At 43.3% G+C, this 12421-nt stretch overlaps 1 protein-coding gene across 4 annotated transcripts; it reads right to left on the bottom strand.

Annotated features, from left to right (window-relative positions):
• Positions 1-1809: 1809 nt before the first annotated feature.
• On the bottom strand, positions 1810-11982 carry csf1ra (colony stimulating factor 1 receptor, a). Of its 4 annotated transcripts, none has more exons than XM_020082410.2 (22): positions 11843-11982; positions 11478-11600; positions 9608-9895; positions 9151-9438; positions 8930-9066; positions 8684-8849; positions 8375-8576; positions 7898-8013; positions 7650-7761; positions 7354-7553; positions 6951-7042; positions 6707-6833; positions 6253-6357; positions 6054-6164; positions 5789-5951; positions 5617-5699; positions 5422-5525; positions 4967-5089; positions 4770-4881; positions 4581-4680; positions 3588-3699; positions 1810-3322 (listed from the first exon to the last, which is right to left on the bottom strand). In XM_020082410.2, the coding sequence occupies exons 2-22, from the start codon at positions 11527-11529 to the stop codon at positions 3176-3178; spliced, it is 2940 nt and encodes a 979-aa protein (XP_019937969.1). In that variant the 5' UTR covers positions 11530-11600; positions 11843-11982; the 3' UTR covers positions 1810-3175. The 4 variants fall into 4 exon arrangements, with proteins under 4 accessions (XP_019937969.1, XP_019937989.1, XP_069387627.1 ...); XM_020082430.2 differs by having other exon boundaries at positions 9608-9892; XM_069531526.1 differs by having other exon boundaries at positions 11478-11571; positions 11843-11871.
• Positions 11983-12421: the final 439 nt, after the last annotated feature.

The following is a 12421-nucleotide window of genomic DNA, read 5'->3' as shown; positions in this document are numbered from 1 at the left end:
TTTCATACAAATCATTGTCTTATTTACTGTAACTTACACTTGAAGCTTCGAGTAGCATTTGAAAATAGGGTGAGTAACATTCCTTTGATAAAACAATGAAGGGTTTTAAAACTTTAAGATACAAACACACTTCTATAACTAGTCCGAGACACAATGTCATGTGGGCCACAAGCCTAACAGCTATAAGCGTGTTTTTTACTTCGCCACAATCACTATAGTTCCAGCATCAGTCGTATGATGAGAGGCTTCAAATGTCACACATGTCATGGTTGTCTCGAGCGTCGCAGAGCGGAAAAAGCTGCAGATTGTGTAAAGAGGAGATTAGGCTGCTTCTCTTAACCCCTGATGTTAACTTGAGACAGAGAAACCTCTGACACACACAAGGTTTTCTACATTGACGGAGACGCTTGTCGCTTGTGCCCTCCATCTTATAGAAAATGTTTCTGTTGAATCAAATAGTAACTTGCATCATTAATTACCTTTATCTTCTTCAGGCTAATGAGATTGTACATGTAGAGATACACATTTAAAACCAGGTCCTTTTATATTTTATGATCTTATGTTTCTTCTATAAGATTCTAAGCACCAAATTGCCGTTAATTGCAAAGTCGTTGTGGATTAACAGACTGGCTGGAGGATATTTATCACAATAAATGTCATATTATTATTTCTTTGAAGTTTAAAGACTGATCTCTGCTCCTGGGTGAAGCTTGTGGTTTAAACTCTTCTTTATGAGCAGAGAAAGACAAATGCTTGATAAGCAGCGAAACATTTCGCAAACCTGAGCGAAATCAGTTATGCGTTTGCTCAATTTGCTAAATTTTAATACACTCTGTGAGAAAAGGTGTTTCTCAACACTTTTTGTTGATCTCTCAGAGAATAGTTCATGGATCTTGATTTAAAACATGCATGTTTAGGGGAATCATATTTACGAGTGTGTGCAATTTGGTGCAGATCCAAATAAATGTCCAGATCTAGTGAATTTAAATGTGGTTTCATGCGGGGGTTGTTGGGCCTAGGTGGAGGTATGTGCTCTATTGATTGACACCCTAGTTATATTGTTTTATTGGCCTAAACTGACTCAGACGACATTGACTCGGTTAAGTTTCAAAGAGAAACAGTTTTTGATACTTGTTTTGTTTGCAATATGAAGCATCACATGACCTCAGTCTTGGTTTGTTTGTTTATTCACAGCTAATAAGTCTTTATATTTACTCAACATAAGAATGAACCATGGCTTGAATTGACTCCATCCGTTTAACAGTTTATACAACTATAAAACACTGTTAAACTTTTCATTTATTGTACAGTGGAATAAAAGTCGTATCAAAAGTCTCATTAAGGAGAAGCATAGAGACTAAGTCCTGAATGTTTGTGCTGTTGCTCAAATTAAAATGACCTGATGATTTTGGGACAAACAGTGATGAGATTTTTAGATAGGGGGTCTTTCACAAGGAGTATAGAGGGACAAAGAGCGACAAAGACTCAGTAATATCTGTGAAAAGACACATTGAAGACAATTTACCTCAGAAAAGAATAAAGAATAAGAGTTCTGTGAGTGGAAAGCTGAACCAGACATGAGGAGGAGAAGCATTTTGACTTGATGGGTCAAACACTTCCCCTGAAAGATTTCAGAGTTGTGCAATGCTGACAGATAGTGTGGGAAATGTCCCAGATGAAATGCAGTTTGGACATTATCCAATGAAAATAGGAAGTGAGGAGAGAAGGTCACTCCGCGTCTATCGGCACATTTGTGTAACACAAAGAAAACTACAATAAGCGTTTGACATACAGGACATACTGTTGCAGTAAACTTCAATGGTAAAGCTTTATTCAACACCTCTGCAGTTTTTCGGTTATTTTAAAACACACAAAACACACACAACACATACAGCATATGAAATATTGACGCACTACTATCTACTCCACAATGTCTCGGTGAAAATAAAGACAACTCTTGATTTACATCATGAGATATATACATTATCAGGCGAGTCACTCGTGCTGCATTCAGGTGCGAGCACATTTGAAATGTCTGTATCTCTCACATAGCTTATATACTACTCTCAAAACTTTCATACAGATGGCAGTGAAGGCTGACCGCTACACATAGACATCAGTGAAGCTTAACACTCTTCTAACCTTACAGGAAATGAGAAGATTAAGTTGTGCCACACACATAATAATAATAATGATAATGATCATAATAATAATTATAACGTTCACATTTTCAGACATGAAACATAGTTCATCTGATCCATCGTGGATCCACAGATTTCCCTGCTCAGTTCAGTCTTAACACTGGTTAATTAATTAGACTGAAGTGGAACAATCACATGTTGCCACCAACTGACAGCTACTGTAAGTGTGTCACAAGAAATACAGCTCTGATCAAAGCGTAAAGAGGAAAACAACATGGCCATTCTTTGCCTTCTCCATGGCTGATTTGGCACGCTTCAACCAGGGGAGGGAGAAACACTTGCACTGTTCAGATGTTCAATTAAGGTGATTGGGGAATAAAATCTGGTTCGTCTGCACCACATGAAAACGTGGTGCCTCAGCTTCTACCACCTCTTTTCTGTTCAATGGCTCCAGTGTTCGCGACTGTCTAGCTGCTTCCACTGAGAAACCGTACATGCGATAAAACGATGAAAAGGAAGTGAAGCTGCTGACTAAAGTGACTGTACTGGAACAACTCATGTACTCTCAAGGGCAGTAGTAAACAAATAGTGATAAACATGGTGTACAATGTTGAATTAAGAATACAGAAGAAAGCACAAATTGTCTCCTTGATTATGCTGAAAATACATCGCAGAGGGAATAATAAACAGTCTGTGAGGGCGTAGCATTTTGGGTAAGGCACTGCTGGGGATGCTTGTGTGGTTTTGTTGACATGTTTCCTGCTTTCCTGTCTGCAGTCGGTGTGAGACGTGGCAATTTCTAGTCATGGTCTGCAAAGAAGCAAGTCACATGCTCGCTGCAGCTGCTTGTCTGTCTGGCGCACAGGCACAAACAGCAGAAAATAGCTGTGGAGGCGACTTTGTGCAACCGTCCAGCAGCTGGAACAAGCTGTGGTGCTGGGGCCACAGACTACAGCTTATTCCATTCTCCTGAAGGCTTGTCGTCGATGAGCGATTGATTCGGGTGAGTGCTTGGTGGTGGTCCGGGGCCGGGCTCAACAGAACTGGTAGTTGTTGGTCTTCATCAGAGGCTGCTCCTCTTCCTCATGGTCACAAGACTGGTCACAGGGGCCGTTACAGCACTTGGACTCGTCACACACTTCACCCTCTGTGACCTGCTGCTGAACATTCTGGTAGATTAGCTGTGGAGAGGCATCATTAAGACGGTGAGAGTCGATAAGGAAAAGGCCAAATATTGTCATCATCTAAATATGATGGTGTTACAAGTTTACAAAGTCCTGCATTCAAACTGCACCAGCAGCTTTTTTGTGTTTATTAACACCCAAACATGTTTAATCCCAAAAAAATCCAATTCATTTAATGTGGCTAAAACTGTCGCCTTTTGGGGAGAGTTAAGTTTTAAGAAGCTGGGTTTCCTGAGGACAAACCAAACTCTCACTCACTCACCTGCTCCTGCTCAGGCTGGTCCCCAAGTAGCCTCTCTATCATCTGACTGATCTTGCTGAATGTGGGGCGCTCTGTGGGCTCCAGGTGCCAGCACATCTTCATGATCACGTAGCTGAAACACAAGCAGAACCGACTTTAAGAGGCAAATTCACAGCACAAAACACTGTGATGTTATACGATACACGTTTTATTGCCGAGGCCATGATGCACTTGATTTCCACGGCAAACTGCTCAGCTTTTGCAGTGAAATTGAGCAACAGCATGAAGCAGAATTAGACAAATAAATAAGGGGGGGGCTCATGGAGGCGGTGACGCAGTTTTATAAGAGAGCCTCGTTCATAAGAGCCCCTGCCCCTCCAGTCTCATTTTGCTGCCGTGAAATAGCAGTTACATGGCTCCCTAGCTTCGAGATCATGTGGCTAACAGGCAGAACTGAGGCCTGACTCACAGGAGAACAACAGATGATTAGACCCTGACTCAGATTCAGTCCCCTCGGTTTCCACTGCACCAGTTATTCCGGGTGGTGTGACAGACATGCCAAATCAGCGCACACAGATGTGAGGGCCCTCTGATACTGGGAAAAACACTCCCTTTATTTTCTCATCTCGGCCACTTGATAAGTTCGGAGTCTGAGGCTTGTTAAATTTGGAGTTTTGGTTTTTAGATCAGGTATAATGGAGGCACTTCATGACTTTACCTCATTTGTCATTTATTTGAGATGTTGGATGAGGGAGGCAGACAAAAAGAGAAGAGGGTCTTTGTTCCGTTATAATGAATGTTTGGGAATCATGCTGTTTGAGCTGTGGAGCCAACTTAGGATGAATAATTTATTTTTATGAATCAGTCTTTGTTGGTGCTTATTCCAACTTCATGTTTCCTCTCAATCTGATAAAATCTTTTCAAATGGATTCACCTGATTTGATATGACGAGAAGCTTTATAAGATAAGACATTAACGTTGACTGGCTTCGTGTTGCTGAAGCGTTGAACTCACATTTCAGGTGGGGCAAAGTCTGGTTGGCACATCTGGTAGCCACGCTTCACCATCTTGTAGAACCTGGAGTCCACTGCCATGCTGGGGTACGGGCTCTGGCCTAATAGAGAAGACGCACTAATTTTTGTGAAAAAATCGCAAAGTGTTTGTGTGTGTATGTTTATGTGGCGTATGTGTTTGTGTTCTGACCTAAAGAGAAGATTTCCCACAGGAGGATGCCATAGGACCACACATCGCTCTGCACCGTGTACACACAGTCGAAAATACTCTCGGGTGCCATCCACTTGACGGGCAGACGGGCCTGCAGACAGAGAGTGTTGATTTTCTTAAACAGGCTCATCTCATATTGTCCGTAAATGTTGGGTCTAATGAAGTCAAGTGCTTACGTTGCCCTTCACCACGTAGTTGGAGTCGTTCATGATGTCACGAGCCAGGCCGAAGTCACAAATCTTGGCCTCTCTGCGGTTGGTCAAGAGGACGTTTCTGGCAGCCACGTCTCTGTGAATACACTGGACGCACGCACACACACACACACACACACACACACACACACACACACACACACAACAATGGGATCAGTGGAGGGAAACGTGTAGCATTAAGACTTATGATGAAACAAATGTTCAAACTATTATGATAAAGTAATAGTTTGATGAAATAGCTCTCACAGCACTGAACAGAGGATTTCACCCCCTTCATTTATCATATTCTATAACAATTCACACTTTTTCATACAAATTCTTCACTTCGTCTGTCATCTGTGGCTTTCTTTGGACGACACAGCAAATGCAGATATTAATTATTATTACATTCACATCCTTCCATTGACTGAATCACTCACATTTTTGGCAGCTAGAAAGTCGAGCCCCTGAGCCACTTGAAAAGAAAACCTCAGCAAGTCGTCGATGTTCAGGGGCCAGTCGCCCGTCTCCTCACACACAGTGTCTACAAGCATGAATCACAGGTATAATATTAGTAACATCCAGAAAGAGGAAGCAAACATACTAATGCTGAGTGCCCGTATTTTCATTTTTACCCTGAGTTGGCTCTGTATTTTGCGGCTGGCTGGGCCTCATCTCCATGTAGCTGCTCGATGACTCGCTGGAGATCCCACTGTCACTGTCAGGTGAAAGAAACATCGTGAGGAACAGTTGAACATTTTTCACCAAGCATCCATTTTTTGGAAATGCAGATGATTGGGGGTGTACCTCCTGATGAAATGCTTCTGATTGCAGATGTTCTTGTAGTCGTTGGAGCTCTCCATGACGTCGGGCATGTTCATGACAAAATTCACAAACGTCTCTGCCTTCTGGCGAAGGAAGTTCAGGAGGTCGCCGAGGCTGCAGTACTCTGTGATCACAAGCACTGGTCCTGATGAGGAAACACACACGTTATGACACTTCCAACAAAGATTCTTTGTTGAGCTGGATTTTCCAATAACTTCTGAGGAATATTTTCGCAAACATGTCTCACCCCCATAGGTGCAGGCTCCCAGCAGATTGACGATGTTCTTGTGGTGTCCCAGGTGACTCAGGATCTTCAGCTCAGACATCAGGGCCTCCCTCTCATCTGAATGGGCACTGGCTGCATAAGCGTGAAACCGACTGTCATCGTAAAGTCACATTATTGCATCTGATCATCTGTTCGGTCCTGGTTCCGAACATGGGCTCACCTTTCAGCATTTTCACAGCCACACGCAAAATGTTGTCTTCCTTTCCCAGACCGTAAGCTGTGGCCTCGACAACCTTCCCGAAAGCTCCAGCGCCCAGGATCTTTCCTGGTCAGACAGGAAATATGACGATGAGTCATGTGCAATCAAATATTCAAAATAATATGGTATCATTATTATGATTATTCCATAGAGCTCATGTAATATTTACCTAATTGTTTAATAAATTCAACATGACCACTGCCAAGGAAGTTATGTCTTCATTAGTGTCTCTTATTACACAGGAACTAATGGACAGATTACCATGAAACTGGATGAAACGGATGGAAATGGAAGGAAGCTGCGTGGGTAGAACTCCTTAAATTTTGTCACTGACCCAGTTCAGGGGGAAGATCCAGGATTTTAAATGTTTTCATTTTAAGAATGAGTCTCTCGTTTAAGAGAAAATGCTGCAAACCTAGCTTCAGCTTGTCTCTTGGGAACTCCCACTTCTCGTTGTACGGCAGCTGGGTGGGGTCAATGAAAGTGTAGTTGTTTCCATCTCTGGCCTCAATGATCTTCCAGCGGATCTCGTACCTGGGTTTCTGAAAAAAAATGTGAAGAGATGGTCAGGAAAAAAAAAACTGGAATATTTGAATATCTACATACTGTTCCAGTATTTTGTATAAGTTTATAAGATAAAATATATAGGTTTATCTTACTTGCTTGTATTTGTAAAAGAGGAAAACCAGGAGCAGCAGGAGGATTGCCAGGATTCCTGCGGCTCCAGTCAGAGTGGAAGTGAAGAGCTTATCTGTCCGTTAAAAGAAAGATCAACATTGATACACAATTGAACTTGTATGAGCTGATGCTGTGTCATGCAAGCCGATTTATCCTTTATGGAATTTTTATGCTATTTGCAATGATGATTTTCAAAAATAGATCAGATTAGATTAGAATAGATTTTTTCAGTTTAATTAGGCATCCGGCTACAAAGAAAGGGAGCAGCTGACCATTAGCAAGCAATTTCTCAATGGAGAAATTAGATTTGCATTTGACTCTGGTGCATGTGACAGTATGATTAACACAGTACAAAGACTGGCTTCACATCTTCCAAATACCCACCAGAGACCTCCATGGCGAAAGTGTCGCTGCTGACGCCGACGAGGTTGAAGGCCACGCACTCCACTGTCATCCTCTGACTGGACGGCCCCACGGTGAGGACGCTCTCCACCTCCACGGCGCCGTACTCCTCCCTCTGAACCTCCACGGTGGGAGCCTGGAGAGGGATCGCCAACTGCAGCCCCGAGGTGTTTTCATTGCACCTGCCTCATTGCAAGACATATTCAGTCAGACAGAGCCGACAGACACTACAGACAACACACCAAACTTACTGTCGTTCCCTGTGCAGGGATACTTACGTAGGCCGTATCCCAAAACATTGGTACCAGATGATTCTGGGCGCGGGGTATCCAAATGAAGTGCAAGTGAGGGTGGTTACATTTTCCCATCTCACCACAGCAACAGGCCTCTCTGCCAGCGAAGAAAAATGAGGGAAAAGTTAATGTTCAGTTTTGCCAAATTGGGTGAATCATCCATCAGATGATGACATTTTTAATGGTCTTTCAACAAACAGTAAAAATGTGTTTTTACTTCTTCCATCACTTACGATACATTTGGACTTGGAACGTGATGGATGCATTGGCCAAGGCGCTCCTGGCATAAAAGGTGTACTGGCCCTGCTCTTGTGCATTCATTCTCTTCAGCTGCAGAGTTGCATGGTATCTATCCGAAAGAAAAAAAAGAAAATAGATTAACTGAGAAAAAGAGGAATGTCTGCAGAATCAGAAGTGAGTAATTCTGAGGTTTGAATTCAGACATTTCCAATGTATCATCTCAGAGTTCGTCAATATTCTAAAAGGAGAACACAACTCTTCCCTCTGCAAACAGTTTCATTAGCTGAGGAAATACAATGACCTTAGCGTTCCCTGTCAAATTAACCCAAAATGCACCGACAGCACTTTTTCAGAGTAGCTTCTCCTTCCTGTAGTACACTGGATTCTTAAAGTCACGATGTGTAAACATGTAAGACAGCAGCTTTCACACATTTGTTTGCACTACACCAGCTCAGGCTGCGGTGTCGTACCTGTTGTTGTATCGGATGAACCTGTGCTCCTGTGTGGACGTGTTGGGAGACGTTGGCGTGTGCCACCTGTGCTCTATGATGTGAGGATACGCTTCGATGAGCACGGCGAGCTCCAGATCTTCTCCTTCGTTCACCTCCACCAGAAGACCCTGGCGGGCCAGTTTAGGGGACAGCTGGGGCAGCAGCCTGATGTAAGGTTTGTCTGTTCAGAAGAATCCAGGGACGTACTGTCAGTTTGTTGTTATTCATCAGTGCTGGACACGTGCAAGTGTTTCAGTATCAGTCGCTGCAAGTGTGGTTGTTTCTTACCCACAACCAGCAGGTACGTGGTCGAACTGTTCACCCCTGCTTCATTGGTACCGATGCAGGAAATGTTTCCTGTGTCTGCGAGGTCCACAGAGGAGATGGTCAGTATGCTTTTTATGTCCAGGCGGTTTTCTCCACTGGAGCGAGCCTGTTCCTCGATGGTTGGTTTCTGAAGACAAAAAGAAATAATAAGTTAAAATCATGATTACTGCCACATTCAAGAAAGCTACCAAAGTGCTTGCTACTGACCGACTTAGTTGTGGATTTCCAGGTGACGTTGTAGTTGAAATTGGGGTTGTGTGTGGAGCAGCGAATCTTGAGTTCCTCCCCAACGATGCGCACATACTCATCAGTCTCCAAGAAGACGTAAGGAGGGAAACGAAGCCCTGGAACAATAAACATGGGTTAAATTGAATACCCCCATCCCCTTCAGATAACCACAACACTCCTGACAGGCAGATATGTCTCACTCTGAATGACGTTGATGGAGAAGGCCTTGGAAGTCCTCTCCACTCCATTGACCCTGGCCGTGCAGACATAGTCAGCGTTGAAGCTAGGGTGCAGGTTGTGGATGAGAATACCACGGTGCCGGTCCACGGTGAAGTTCATGCCTGGTGGTACTATGGTGCCGTTGTCCATGCGGAGGCCCAGGTCTGTGGCGGCCGGGTTGGTGAGTAGGCAGGGCAGCAGGTAGTCCTCACCCTCCTTCTTCACCACTCGCAGGGATGTGCTGCTGGTCCAGAACACACGGCTTGGATCTAGAGGAGAGAAATGGTGAGGGTTTATTAGACTGCAAAACAAATAATAATGTGACATTTGCAGAAAGGAATAATAATCACAGAAAGGTATAAGAAGAGAGGACAATAATCCAAGCACAGCAACAAGAGAAAGCATGGGACAGTGAGACATTCATTAATCTGAGCTCACCTTGTACGTACACATGCACTGAGGAGGTCAGGCCACGATGCTGAGACCCACCCGTGTAAAAACACTTGTACGTTCCAGTGAATTCTGCCGAGGGACGCTCCACTTTCAAGGTGCGGACGTTCCCGTTGCCCTTGGACACAAAGCGTTTGTGTTTGGTGAGCCTGGTCTGCCAGTTGACGTACCCGTCGCCCTCACACCTCAGATCCAGAGGGTTCCCAGGTGTCACCACCACCTCAGGACTCCCCACCACCTTTGAGTTGAACTTAATCACTGGGCGCCTCCATACTGCTGAGGAGGAGGAGTGCAAATATGACATTTATTGACTTTTTAGGGGACGGCAACACAGAAAGAAAAGTATGACAACAAATTAATCTAAACAGACGAAGAGCACACGTTTCCTTGACAGTATTTTTGCTCCATTGTATTGCCGCTCCTTAATTATTTCTGATTTCGGTCATTTTAAAATAACCGAGAGCTCAGAGACATCTCGTCTGCTCCAGGATTCAGATTTATTTTGGAAGCGTAATCTTATGAATTCAGGAAACAGACTGAAGACTTGGACCAGAATAACATCCCTCCATCCGTCTCACTTCTGCTTTTCACCATGTTGCTATCTCAACATTAGTGGTTTAAAAACTGAAAAGCTGAAAAATGAAAAAAGAGAAAAGTATGGAAAGCTTCAAATCTTATTTTGGTTGAATTTTAACGTAGGCCCTAATATTTAACACCAATTAAGAAAATATTAAAGTGGAAAAAGAGGTCATACATTTCAGTAAAACTCAACATGAAGGGATTGAAACTGAAAATTGTTGACGCAGTTGTTAATGTGCAGTTTTCCCATCATTTAGTATCGAAACAACACTTTTGATAAGGGTTCCATTTATTCTCTCGGTCTCTCTTTGGAGCTTGAAGCAGAACTGAGATTCAATGTTCAGCATTTTTTTTATTCGCCACCGCACACAAGATAAAGTCAAGAGACAAGGAACGATATGTGGTCTGAAAACAGGAATCGGCATTTTATTCTTGTTTTTTTTCCAAACATCCTGACTCCTGCCAGAGTAAACAGTCACCTTTCACCCAAAGTCGCTCGACTAAATGAACTATTCATCCAACCTCAAAATGACCCCGATTACACCTCACACAGTAACACACCAGAAGCAAAGCAGTGAAGCCATGGCGGATTCATTCAGCCATAATTAAACCCATAACAGATGCCTCTATGTGCTCAAATGCAAATACATGAAATTGCAATTTGATGCCCGACGGCCGAGACCCATATATACGTGTTTGTGGTGTACATGAACCAAACAAAGAGAGTAAGAAACAAAGCTCAACAATAACCACGAAACAACTCATGATGCTGCACTTGTTCTGCTCATTAGACACAACAGCGTATCAGATGTGAGATGGAGAAGCGCACACTGTTTCCCCACTCCTCTGCACTGACCACGAGTTTATGCCATGAAATGTATGAAAAACTCATGAGAGCTTTATTCACAAAGAATTTTAACAGGACATTTTTGGAGCAGGACATAAATCACTGGCCTGTGTTGGCACAGATAAACACGTCATGGAAACAAAAACATCTTAATGCAACTGGATTTAATTTCAAGTTGGTTTTAACATTTAGAAAAACTTTTAGAGCTTGTTCCATCGTTGACACACGTGATACTTTACAGCTTTGAAATCATCACGTTAAAAATTCACTTTTCATGCTGTGCCGTCTTTCTTTTAAGATTGTGCCTCTCTTTTTGTTTCATTAAATTTCATTATATTTGAATCACTCGTTTAGTAGCTTTCAAATGAAAGGATAGAACAATGAAAGTCACTCTAGCCATAGAATTAACAGTCAGTGTTCTCTGGGCCTTACCTGAAGCTGCTGAGGCCACGAACCCCAGCAGCAGAGCGAGGTAGGGCTGCATCCTGGATCAGCTCCAAACCTTCAGCTTGAAGGTTGATGTTTGCTGCAAAAAAATGCTCTTCCAGTGATGATCTGTGGTGTTGGAGGGAGAGAAATGACAACACCACCACAGAAGCTGTCATCCCCCTAATTAACTTCCTCTTCTCTGACTGGTCAGAGCAGAAGTGCCTTGTAAAGATGAACCTATGCTGAGCCACAATCCACCGTGATGTTTATTCTCATTGGTGCAGAATAAGAAAGCAGACTAGTATGTGGAATATGACACTGATGTAGTTTCCAGTACAGCATCACTCATTTATTCCAAATGTACTCACCTGCAGATGTGTTGCAGCTCAGCAGAGGAGCATAATAATCCCTTCTCCCCTCTCGTCTCTTCTCCTCTGCTCCTCTGCTCCTCTTCTTCCCTCTTGTTTGTTTACAGTGTCTCCACCACCGGAGTCACACAGCAAACATGCAATCTTTCAGACGGCAAGTGGTGGAGGGTGGAGGGATCCCTCTGTGTGTGTGTGGGCGGAGGCGGATCAACATATCACGCTCAACTAATTAATGAGCTAGTGCCAATTTGCCACAGAAAGGCACAATTCTCCTGAGAAACCCATGGAGATGAGACTAATCACCTCCATCACTGTGGAACCATGGCTGCCAGGCTTTTCTTGGCGGAAATAATGTGTGTTTTTTTCGAGAGGGGAGGACAGTCAAAGGGCTCTCAGAAATCTGACCCAGGAATCGGAGAGAGGCGCAGAGAGAGTGTGGAGTGAGAAAAAGTCATTGTGGAAAGATGGGATCTGTTCTGAGTAGCACTTCACATCATGAAAGAAGCATCTTCTCAGTAAGTTATAGGAGGATTTTTCAAAAAGATTCAGCCGTAAATCAGTGACAGTGGACGGCTGTTA

Source organism: Paralichthys olivaceus, chromosome 9, assembly GCF_024713975.1.
Source record: "Paralichthys olivaceus isolate ysfri-2021 chromosome 9, ASM2471397v2, whole genome shotgun sequence".
Classification (NCBI taxonomy): domain Eukaryota; kingdom Metazoa; phylum Chordata; class Actinopteri; order Pleuronectiformes; family Paralichthyidae; genus Paralichthys; species Paralichthys olivaceus.
The sequence above is the reverse complement of the archived record's forward strand: the minus strand, read 5'-3'. Positions and strand labels throughout refer to the sequence as shown.